Here is a 12,144-nt window from a genome sequence, read left to right as displayed (position 1 = left end):
TGTCATAAGTTAATCAGTTATGTTTGTCATAGTTTAGGGATACTGAGCCCTTGCTGGAAAGGTGAAAGCCAACCTGTAAGCTTTGGTCTCTTGCAAGACAGGCTAACCACCAGACCAGATACAGAGCTGGAGACATGAGGAAATACGAGTTCTGACCACCGCTATGTGTGCAGCTAGGATAAGTTGGCATTTGAAAGAAAAGGCATGCCGTGCTAGTGTCAGAAACAGAAAGTGCTCATGGGATGCTTGTGTTAATTACTATTAGATGCTCTGTTAGGGCTGTACCTTGGCTAGCCAGCAGGGATTCCAGTCTCTCTACCAGTTCCTACCCTGGATACACCTGGATACTTTGCAGGCACAGGTGACTTGATGATGTTCAAACTAGCTGAATGAGCTTTTCAGAGTGGAGTTCTGACCTCCACATTTACTAAGACATGTTAATTATGAAGTCATCCAAAAGTGAGGGTTTTTTTTCTATTAGGCCTCATTAGCTAACAGATTTGAGGAGAAATAAATGTCTTATTAAAACAATACCTTCAAAAGCAATGTGTTTTTTGTCTTGGCACAGGTTAACCTCTTGCTATTGTTAATATTAAGTACCAGCAAACTGTGGATCGCAGATATACCCCAAAGACCAATGTTGTGAAATACATGAGGTTTGGTTTCTGGGTGTTTGAGATACCAAGTAGTATGTCGTTTAACTGGCTTACCTGTAAGTAATGTTCCCAAGTATTTCAAGACAACAGTCTCCCTTTGGCAGTTAAAGAACTCCAGTTCTTGAATAGGACTTCCTTGTAAAGATTTCTTCCCTAAAAGGAGGGAAAACATTAGACTTGCTGTGAAGCCAGATTTAGTTTTCACAGGTATAGTAGGACATTTAGTGTGTGAATTTCCTATGTAATTCATTGTGTATACTTGATTTAACAGTATGCAGACCCCTAAAATGTTTTGCTTTTTTAGTTTTCTTCTTTTCAAAGTATGTAAGTGTCCTGGTTTCAGCTGGGATATAGTTATGGTGGTGGATGTAATGCAAGAATCCTGGATTCTAAATAAAGAGCTTATGCTACCAGCTTTTCACCTTTCCAGACTTGCTTAAAAGGAGCATCATATCTTGGAGAAGATGAGGGGTCCTTTTTATGTGTTTGTTTTAAAAACTAAGAAATAAACCCCACCATAACCAGTTATAAGCATATGCACTGATAGTCTTCAATAGTAATAGATAAAGCCAAATTGGAAAAGGAGTTGATACCCTTACTGTCTTTGAGGATTCAATTTGAAATTCCAGCCAGAAGAAAATGGGGGCTTCTTAGGTTCTACAAAGGCTGGAGAGCAGTTTGTTGGCTACACAGCAAGCCATGTAATCCAGGGGAAAGGTTGACCATCTGCACAAATAGATGAGGAAGCTTAACTCTACACTGGGGAGTCAAAACACTTCTTGAGTATGATATTGATGAACTAAAGAAGTTACTCCTGCTTTTTCCACTGCTGCATTGTGGCAGCCTGTTGCAATTCTTTTTCTTCACTGTGCCTTGAAAACACTGACTTGCATATAAAACATGTTTTTATCCTCATTTGGGTAGATCCCAGGCACCGTGATTAAAATACTTGCTGTAGAAAGGCTGAGTTGACCACTTTGCAGCTTAGCCTTATCAGGAGCTTGGTGTTTGTTCAGAAAACACGTTAGCACAAAGAGCAAGTTAGTAGAAGTGGCTGTATCTTCTTGGGCTTCCCTTGATGCCTTTCCTTGAAAGGACAGAGGATCTGTTTCCTCCCACAAGAAAACAAATCTGGACCTCCCCTCCCTAACAGAAGGGTCCTGCTGGCAGCTGAAAGGAAGCACATGCCAGCTGTGCAAATCTGTCCATATAATGGTGCCAGCAATTTCTTTCCCTTTCCAGCCCACAGAGTTGTCTGATGCCATGCACTCCCTCTACATACCCATTTCTAATTTAGGACTCTTGTGCCTGATGGATGTGAATTGAACTTTCAAGTGCCAGCTCTGTTGTAATATTGGTGGTGCTTAAGAATGCAGTACTGCAGTATTTTAGTATCAAAATTGTGACCAGAGTGATGCACCGTGTAACTTTCATTTCCGCAGTGTGATTATCAAAACTCTAGGTTTGTATGGTGGATGCAGAGGGACCTGTTCTTCGGGAATGCTGTTGGGATTGATTGCATGCCTGTGCTGTGAGTTGCGCTCTTGGAAGGGTTCCCTCCTGATGACTTTTTTTTATACAGCCTCATTTAAGGGCATTGGCTCACAAAGAAGTTTCATCTTGGAAATAAGGCTTGTCTTGCTGCCGTATTTCTTTATCTCCTGATAAAGTACAATAAATGAAAATTTACATTACCAGCTGCTGGCCCCCAATGGCAGGAAAGTTGCTGTGAGACTACAACTTCATGATAAGCTTAAAGAACAAGAGTTTTACGGTGTAGTCCCCACAATTACCAGTGAGACGCACCCCCTGGACATTGCTAACGATTGAAGCAAGAAGTGAAGTGCTTGTGCTGTTCCAGCTACTTGTTCTTAGTGAGTTGTTAGTTGAGTCCCTTCAGAGCTGAGCTTTCTTGAATAGAGAGTCTCTGTTATTTTTCAAGAGATTTTTGTCCTGGATGTATGCTTTTGCATTCAGCTGGTGAATCTTCCTTCCTGAAGCAGTCCTTGAGGTGTGTGATGGTACCTCAACGTTCCTCTGCTTCTCTCTGAATTTTGCTTTATGAATGTAGAACAGATGCAAGTAAGGCTAATCAGAGTCTCTCTCAGGCAGCTGACTTTATGCTATTGTCTGGATGTTGCATTGTAATTTTGTTTTACTTAAGAGTGTTGGTGCTTTTTATTCCGATGTCTCTGTCAACCTCCTTAATGGGGCACAAAGGAACAGTCCTTTTGCTTTATTACTTCTTGCTGCTAACCTGAAGAGACAATAACTCTTTCTCATAGGTATTACCTACTTCTGTAATACTTCTTTCTGCCTTTAGATCCTTGTTGAAATTTCTAGCATTGTTGCCCTCCCTGTAGCAACTCCCAAGGACTTCCAGCTTCTGTTAGTCTAGCAGCTAAAATGGCAACAGAAAATTAGCTTTACTTCCAATACTTCCTTTCCGTGTCTTGTTGATCTAGTCTCTTCGGTTACTTGGCTTATTTCCCAACCTCCACCTAGACTGTTGATTTAACATTGCCAGTCTCTGTTCTTTTGTCTGCTGTACCTTAATCTTGAATGCTGCCATTTCCTCCTGTGCTGTTTCAGTGTTTCGATGCTGAAGATGAAGCATCATTCTCACTGGTGGTAGGGAGGATCTCTTGGTGCGTGTCAGAGTGCTGGCAGAGCCATGCGAGTAGTTTGTCCAAGCTGATCGGTCGGTGGCTTAGTAATTACCTGAACACCTAAATGCTGCTGTTAATGTTATTTACAACTTCCAGCACATGGAAACTGGGTCTCTCAGGAGGATCTAACTGCACTTTGGTAAAACACGTGGCAGCTAATGTTCATGTCTGTATTACTTCATGATCAAGTGCTGGGTGTGTGAGCCTTGACTCGGTCCACAGTCTGCCCATGCATGTACTCCCATGGTTCTTTCCTTTTCTGGCACTTAGGTTTCTTCTCAAGAGCTGTCTGTTTGTTGTCTGGTTCTTAGACACCACCTTCAGCTCAGTTATTCTACTTTCCTGTTGCTATGCCAAACCCTGATGCTATTAATATGGGCATGGGTGGGGTGTATCTTGAGTATTTGATACACGAAATGCCTCTTTTTGCGAATGAGTGATGCTTATCCTGATGATGTTTACTGACAAATATGAAGCTAGATGACAGCAGGAGACAGACTAATTTCTGAAGTATAATAAATTATTTTTGTAATTGAACTTATGCAGTGTTGCTATACAAGCACTCTTTAGACTTTCTGAAGTCAGAAAAAAAGATGTAGAGGAGAAAACGTAGCTTCTTGATTCCAGAACTTCCTTTATATTAGCTTTTGCTGACAAAAAGTAGGATTAAATCTGAAGATGTTGATAATTTTGTGTTTTGCTAAAAGCACATCTTTCTATTACTTGTAATCAAGAACTTTTCCAAAGGATGTAACAAAAGCTGCAGCCCATATTCTGCTAGCTAGGAGGCTTGGAAATGGGGTTTTAGGGGTAGGGAAATTTTGTTACTTTCTTGCATTTTAATATGTGCCCCTGAAGAGGAAGAATTAGTATTTATGGGCTGTGCCTGTAGGCCAGTGTGACAACATCCTGCTGTCTGGTTTTATTTCTTTCAAGAGCCTCTTTAAACAAAACAATCATCCCCTTTCCTTTTTACCCTTCAGCAGCATACTGATGTTTTTGTGTAGAGGCTGTACTCACTATAGGTGTTGCTGGTTAGTACTTCATGTTCCAGCTAACTGATATGTTCAGTTTACTTTTGCTTAACACTTTGAAATGCAGCATCTCAATGTACAATTGATGTTGCAGCTCTAAAAATGCCGTAGTAACTTTACAGTGTATACTCTTCATTCTTGACAGGAAAAGGATTTCATGTTTGACTTCTAACTGTTTTGGTGTTCTCTCTTTTTAACTAGGTGTATATGATACCTACCCTTTTGAACTTTTTGGCCCACAGACTCAATATTCAACTGTCTTGTTAAGCAGGACTTACGTAGAGGAAAGTCTCTAAGTGTAATGGATTGTGTAATACTCAGTGGAACTTGTCTAATATGGTTTTCAGTAAAGGTGAAGTATCTGTTAGAACTTACTGAGCTGGAGCTTAAAGCTAAATGAACATGTTAATACATTGACACTATTTACTTCTATGTATGTTTAGCTCTTCTCACTCTGTGATATTGTATATTGCACTTCCAGGTAGTCCAACAACCATCAGGGACCATTGTAAAGCAAGTATCTTCACTCCCGCAACCCTCAACACTGACCCTACAGACATCTCAGAAAAGCATGCCACTGAATACACTTGTTCAAACTAGCCAGTTTCCTGCAGGTAAAGTGAAGCCTTTTTAATGGAGAAGGGAGAAGACTGCTGAAGTATAGAAATAAGTGCAGGCTGTTCGTGGATTGTAGGAATATAAGAAGGTGGTTGTCTGTTGGGAGCAGCCAGCTCCGTGTGATAAGTTGAACATCTTTGCTTGGAGCTCTGATGAGAGTGCCATGTCAACTTCTGGAACCTGTTACAAGCATGTCAGCCAAACATATGTACTTGTTAAAAATACTGTGAGTAAGCTCCTTGCAGTGAAATTCCTTTAAACCGTGATGCTTTTGAGAATTGTGTTCCTTCCACAGGTCCAGGTTGATGCATAATACGAGTTTGTCTCAGGCAGCCGGTTTTCACTAAAACCTTTCACTGGTCAGCAGAGAGGAGGGTGTTTGCTGGCATTGTGTAGTGGTTTGGGCCATACCGAACATGTAGAATGTAAGATTCTAGAGTGTTTAGTTTTCCATGGACCTGAGTAGTCATTGAGACTGCAGTAGCCTTTGCTAGAAGCATGAAGTGATTAAACAGTTGTTTTAGCATTTTGCTTTCTACCATGGCATGTTCTTTGTTTTGTTTTAGGTTCCATTCTGAAACAAATTACCTTGCCAGGAAATAAAATTCTGTCGCTTCAAGCATCTCCTGTTCAGAAAGCTGAAATAAAAGCAAATGGAGCAACATCCTTCAGGTAAAAATAAACAATATCAGAAGTTTACTATAGGAAGGAACAAAAGAAACAGACAGTGTAGAAGTGGGAACAGAACCCAAATCAAAGCAACTTTCTTTAGAAACTTGTTTATGATAGGTGTTTTTCAATTTATAATACCAGTTGGGAAGGGAAAACCTAAAACTTTTGACTTCATATCAGATGTTAACTATTTTTAATATACGAAAGCTATCTTGATGAGGTTGGGTTTTTATCATGCTGTCACAAGAGTGTAATTATATAAACAGTGTGCATCACTATGTACCACTTTTTCACTTGTAGAGGAGGCATATTTGATCTCCATCCTATGAGTACTATTAACTAATCTAAAGCAGTTATCTTGTATTAAAAGCTTTCTGTAGAACTAAAGCAGATATAACCTGTTTTTTACAGATGGAAAGATAGCATTGAACTGTTATTTGGACTGGTTGGTAACCTGTCTAAAGCTCTGTGCTGTATTTCAAAATCTTTTATTAATTCCTCTTACAAGCTTGTTCCTGTATGTAGAGGTGAAAGTCTTTGACTACACCACTAATTATGACTTCTGGCACATTCTCCTAGGCATTTAGATTACAAGAGTGCTTAAAGCTTTTAGTTCTGGTAACTGATTAACTTTTCAAAAGCCGAAATTATTTTTGTAGCTCTGAAATGTCATGTTGCAACAGAGGTACAGACTGCTGTAAGCATTATAAACTTACGACTTTAAGGCAAGCATGAATTTGCTCTTCTGGAGATAAAAGCAGACACACCACCTTTGTCTTGTTGACCAGTTGACTTCTCATCTCTTGAAAGCTACATACAGCTTTGTGTGCACTGATACAAGACAGAGGGCTGTTGTTGTTTATAGTATATAGTAAACACCAGAATACAGGTAGCCAGAAGTTGAAATAAAAAGCTGATGTTAAAGCAGTAGCTCTGTTCAGCTGCCTCAAGCTCTTATGAAATACACTTCGGAATATAATTTGGGATGTAATTTTGGGTAGTGATGTTTGGGAAAAAGAAAATCACTTCATAAATATAATTAATAGAAAAAAAGCCAAAACAACATACAAATTAAATAAATAAAAAAAGGGAACTTTTTTTTCTCTTCCAGTTGGAATATATTAACTGTCTTACATGAAAAAGTTTGAATTCTTGAAGCTCCTTCTCCAAATTGTTGAATTCTTAGTGTAGGAAAAACTCTGTTTTTACAGTGTGATCCAAGATGGATTTCTGCTTTTGCTTTTGGATTATGATTTTCAAAGTAGCTTAATTTCATGAGAGTTCATATTTAAAATCTCTAACTCACCTTAGATTTTTCTAAGAAGCATCTTATATCCCTGGTTCTTCTTCTATTCACTGCTATAACCAAAATTTCCAACTGCAAAACCTACATACGAGTATCCTCTTATATCTATACCTGGGCAGTGTGTACCTGAGCTTTTGGCTTCCCTCCATCAAGTGTGTATGTTCTCCAAGCAGGCCTAACACCACATAGGGTTAATCTGGCCTGGGCAATAGATGTTCCCCAGTAAGCTGTGCAGTGGGTTTTTGCCTTCTGTCTTGACTTTCAGTATTCCCAGCAGAGCTGTTCTTTGCGACCTGTGATCCATCATGCATGACTGGCTGATCATGTGTGAGGTGGAGAGAAGCACCATGGCCCCCTTTTGTGATGAGACTCATTACGGGCAGAGAGTGTGTCTTGTAATTGATGTGACTGTACATGTGGCACTTCAGACTGTATACTCTCATTGCAGTATGTCACTGAGCCTGGCTCCCTCTGCTACTGTGTGACGTGGTTAGGTTAGGATTCGAGCTCGAGTGTACTCACTAAGCTGTACTTAATAGGCTGGTTTAGGTTGACCATGTCTGCTCCTTAATGGGCTGGTTTAGGTTGCTTGAAATGAGCAGTAATAAAGATGGTGATTTCTTATCTCCCAATTGAAAAAAAAAAAAAAGAAAAAAAACTTCTAGAAATTATTTCAGCTAGGCATGTGCTTAGTGTCCCTGTCACTTGATTGCCACATAGCGTGTATTGTAAAGTCTGTTTTAAAAGCATCAAGATTTTATAAACTGCTTTGTATACTTCTGTAAAGTATATGCTAGAGCACTCTGGAAAAAATGAGACACATATTTGCATCTTTGTGCATCTATTCTGTCTAATAGAGTTGTTCTCCAAAGCACATACAACTCTGGCTTCTGTGCATTTTGTCCAGAAGGGACTAGCAATCTCAGTCAGAAGACAAACAGGAGCGAGGCAGCAGAGTGGAGAACGTCTGGGCAGCTGCTCCTTCTCCCTCATGCTGGTGGTGAGCGCTGGTGGTTCTTGCCCCAGTGGAGTTGTCTGTGATCGTGCAGGGAGGTTTGGGTGACACAGGCCATACTCGTTTTCCCTTTTGACTGTTACATAAAATGGATTCAGAAGAATACACGTGCGTTGGTCGAACACCAGAGGGTGCCACAGCCTCACTTTTCAAGCCAGTACGGGCACATTTGTAGATGTGTGGTGCATCTGCATTGCTTGCACCTCTTTTCCAAGAGAACGTTCAGTATAAGTGTCAAAACTGACTTCATACAGGGTAGCACTCTCTGTTCTGTTTCCCCATTGTCCTAATAAACTTAAATCACTGGAGACTTAAAACAGCTGGGGGAGTTTTTTCTTGTTGTTTCTGCGTGTGATACGTGAAATATAAAAAGCATTGAAGGAGGTGGTGTGGAAGACGGGCTTTATGGGAGGGATTGCTGAAAATGAAAGCAAGTCAGTATCCAACAGGAATGCGTGTGTGTGTATGCTCTGGAATATTTTAAATTTGTCACTTTAGTAGAATGATTTCTGTCGCTTACTTGAAGTACATGATACCTTACCTAAAATGAGTGAGGTTTGTTGGAACAGCAAAGGAAAAAGAATAGTAAAAAGTACAAACTTCACGTGGCTTCTGAAACTTATGTTTTCTTTAGTGAGTACTACTTCTAAGGAAATGTAATTGTAGTTTCCTTGGGTTAGGTAAAATAAGTGCAAATTAATCTTCCATCAAGGCTAGTGACGTGGTGATTTAATGCAGAGTTATGAAGAAATTAGAACTGGTCCTTAAAAACAGTACAGGTAAAGATGTCTGCTTGCATGTAAGCTCTTGTACGTGTGTACTCACAAGAGAGATGGTGAGAAATGGAAATATGCATGGAAGTATTAAAGAAAATAGTGAACTGCTAAAGGGAAACTCAGGTATGTAGAAAGGTGGACTGATATGTAGTGTAGAAGTTTACCTCCTTCATGTTGAGTATTTGGCGTATGTGGCCAGGTTGAAAGCTAAAATGATTCCCTGAAACTGTGTACTATACAGTTGTACCTGAGATGCAAGCATCCGTACCTGGATTTTGTAAATAGCTCCACTGGGGTAATGTCAGGTTCCAGCATCTAGCCCCAATATCTTCTGATGTGGTTCTTGGTGCTAGTAGGCTGATTTTTATAATCCCCTTTATCAGCAAATTGGTGGCAGTCTCCACTTCTTGTCTCTGCCATCAGCAAAATAGTGGTCATTAAGAAGAGGAAAGAGGAGTGTACTTGTGATAATCAGTTAGCACTCAATTATCATGCAGTGAAGTTTCATTTACACACTTGTTGAAAGATCAGGGTCTCTGTTAGGCTGATAGGGCATGACTATATGCTCAGTTGCTGGGTGTGAAAGGGTAGGGGGAGAGAAACAGTTCTGGCAGTGTTAACTTCAGCTTTGAATCCTGATCATGGTCATCTAACTGCTCTGACAGTCCTGGGGTTTACTGCTTTTAGCATGATGGATTTGGGGCACAAGCCTAGTCAGGAAGCTATCATGTCTAGTTAGACTTAATGAATGAAGCTGGTTTGAGAATCCTTTGGGTATCTATTCCTGAGTGAATCACTTTTGTATAACTTCCAGCCATGAGTGCACACAAATAAATAGGAGGAGTAGGGAAAGGCTGGACTCCTTTCCTAGCCAGGCTTATCTCCAGAAATTTGTGGTAGACAACTTGCACCACAGAAACTTACTGAAGCCCAAATGAGAAGATCCCTAAGGAAAAAAATCCCAACACTTTCTTGTGTGTTTTGAATATGGCTCAAACCCAACCTACATTTTAATAACATCAGCTTCTACCCATTGCCAGCCCTAAGAGATCACATTTCACTTAAGAAAGGCGTATTTCTGGCTAACCCCTTGTTCAAGAGTGAGGTAGGCCACACAGTATTTTCTGAAGGTGAACTTTATCAAACCTTGCCAGAGTATACTCTTCAAGAGGAGAAGAGCGTGTTTTAGTTTTGTTTTCTTTGTTTTTCAAATTAAAAGACCTTCAGATTGAGTGCTTTCACTTGTCTTTATTAATATTGCAGACGTCTATTCTGGATTGGTTCTTGAAGCCACTGTCAGGGCCTTTGCCACTTTATGAAGAAAGAGAAGACTTTCTCTTGGTGATTTAAACTTACTTGAAAATAACTTGGATTTTTTCACTGCCAAAGTTCTGACATATCTTTTCCCATATAAGATTCATTCAGTATTTTAACTTAAATGATCTTTTTTTTTTCTTTTTTTAAAAAAAAAAGAAAGCTGAGGCACACAGGCTATTTGCTTAACATGAGCTTTGCTGTGAGTATGTGTTAGTGCTCAGTATGCCAGATTTGAGGTTTTATTTCAAACAGGTAGTCCAAAACTGCTACAGCAGAATCCAACAAATGGAGCTGGAGCTAGAGCTCTGCTGCTGTTCTTCAAAAGCATGACATTCCCCGTGCTATATACATAAGTACTGTATGATAGGACTCATTCAAAGGGCAAGGTCTGGGTTGGTTCTAGTATATAGACAAAGGAGTGTTTGTATGTTATTTTTTAAGAAAATTCACTAAAAGAAAAGCAAAGATCAGGTCCATGCTAACATGCCTGTGCTGTAAGCTTCAGTTCATAGGGTAGGCAACTCAGTTAGAAAGTGGGCTTCTTTATCAGTCAATATCCACTTTCCTTCAGCACTTAGTTCTACCTGATGAATTGGAGTTTTGAAACAAATTTAAAGCTGTAAGAGTGGTAGTGCAGGGCAGGGGGGTTTTGGAAACTTTTAATCCAGGTTTACCTCGGTCCCTGGCTTTTGAGCTCACTCAGAATTTCAGTTTCATATAAAGGATTTGCATGCCTAGCAACTGAGGCATTAGTTAATCTAATGTTTGAGAGGCACTTCACTGAAGTGTGAAAGCTGTTAACTTCCACCTGTCCTTGTCCACACCCACACTAAACATCTATTGTATAGGGGTAGCCTCCAAGATACGCAGTGTGGCTGTTGATAGTCAAGAGGCTTTTTCTTTCTGTCTATTCTGAGCAAGCATTAAGTGTTGTTTTTCTCTTTAGTAGAGTTGAAGATGACATAAATGATGTGACTTCTATGGCTGGGGTCAATCTGAACGAGGAGAATGCATGCATTTTGGCAACAAACTCTGAGCTCATTGGTACTGTGATCCGCTCTTGTGCAGACGAACCTTTTCTCTCCTCAGAAGCACTTCAGAAGAAGATCTTGAACATAGGTGAGAATAAAGTGTGTGCAACAGATATGTATGGACGTAGCATTTCCTTGCCTGCTTCATTAGCTAGCCTCCAGTCTTTGAAGGAGGAGCTGGAACTACTTCGATCTATCATCTCAAGTCATGTGTTTCTACCAAAATATATTGAGTTTTTACTTCTGCTTCTAGGAAACAGCTCTTCTGTAAGGTTTTCTTTTACATGTAAATAGTCTGAAGCACAACCAGAAGAAACAAACTGGTGCCACTTTATCATGTGAGAAGCGAGCAACTTTATGACTCTTAAACTTAATGGAACACTTAATAACTGTATAGATGCTGGTGTCAAAACACTTTGTGTGCTTTTCTATTTCTGCAGCTCCCAACTTGATGCATTACACTGACTTTCCTAATGGTTTTTGCATTCCTCAGCCTGCTCAGGTATATGTATTCTATTGACCAACATTAAAAGTTTCAAACTGCCAATACACACAGGGCAGACCTTAGTTTATAACTCTTTCCATGGAAAAAAAAATAATTTTATGTGAAAGAGACATTAAAGGTGTTTATCTGTATCACTGAATAATACTGGAATGTATGTTAAATGCCTGTGACTAAACTCTGATAGGAAGCTTTTAGTGTATATATTATTTCAGCTGTTGGTTTCTGAGCAAAATAACAACTGTTGCTTAGCAATGTTGTGTTATGTCAGCGCAGGTGCATGTATTTGTATAGCACCACGCTGATTGGTACCACTGCCGTCTACAGCAAACTGGATGAATATTGCTCAACTCCATGCGCGTGCTCTCTGCCTGGTAGCTTGCCATACTGGAACAGTGAGTTTTACAGCTGATCATTCAAGAAAGCCTGTTGTTTGTACATGCAGTCGTAATTCTGTCACAGTGGTTTAACTACATGATCATAAAATCTTTCTGTTTCTACATGCAACTGGTTCTTGGTCCAAACTGAGCAGCTAGCATGTGATGAGC

General features: G+C 39.9%; 1 protein-coding gene across 2 annotated transcripts in view; it reads left to right on the top strand.

The window, feature by feature from the left end:
- Positions 1-12,144, top strand: part of TAF4B (TATA-box binding protein associated factor 4b) — a 72,123-nt gene that overhangs the window by 26,707 nt on the left and 33,272 nt on the right. The window contains exons 8-10 of one of the 2 annotated variants that reach the window (XM_061448622.1): positions 4,841-4,973; positions 5,544-5,649; positions 11,013-11,182. In XM_061448622.1, coding sequence (XP_061304606.1) covers positions 4,841-4,973; positions 5,544-5,649; positions 11,013-11,182 — 409 coding nt within the window. Of the gene's footprint in view, positions 1-4,840; positions 4,974-5,543; positions 5,650-11,009; positions 11,183-12,144 lie in introns of both variants that reach the window. The other variant, XM_061448621.1, reaches the window with a different exon arrangement.

The sequence above is a fragment of the Pezoporus flaviventris genome, unplaced genomic scaffold (assembly GCF_033815535.1).
Source record: "Pezoporus flaviventris isolate CSIRO_AGI_PZ_B2104156 unplaced genomic scaffold, CSIRO_AGI_Pfla_v1 ptg000007l, whole genome shotgun sequence".
Taxonomy (NCBI): Eukaryota; Metazoa; Chordata; class Aves; order Psittaciformes; family Psittacidae; genus Pezoporus; species Pezoporus flaviventris.
This window is presented reverse-complemented; position numbering and strand designations above follow the sequence as displayed.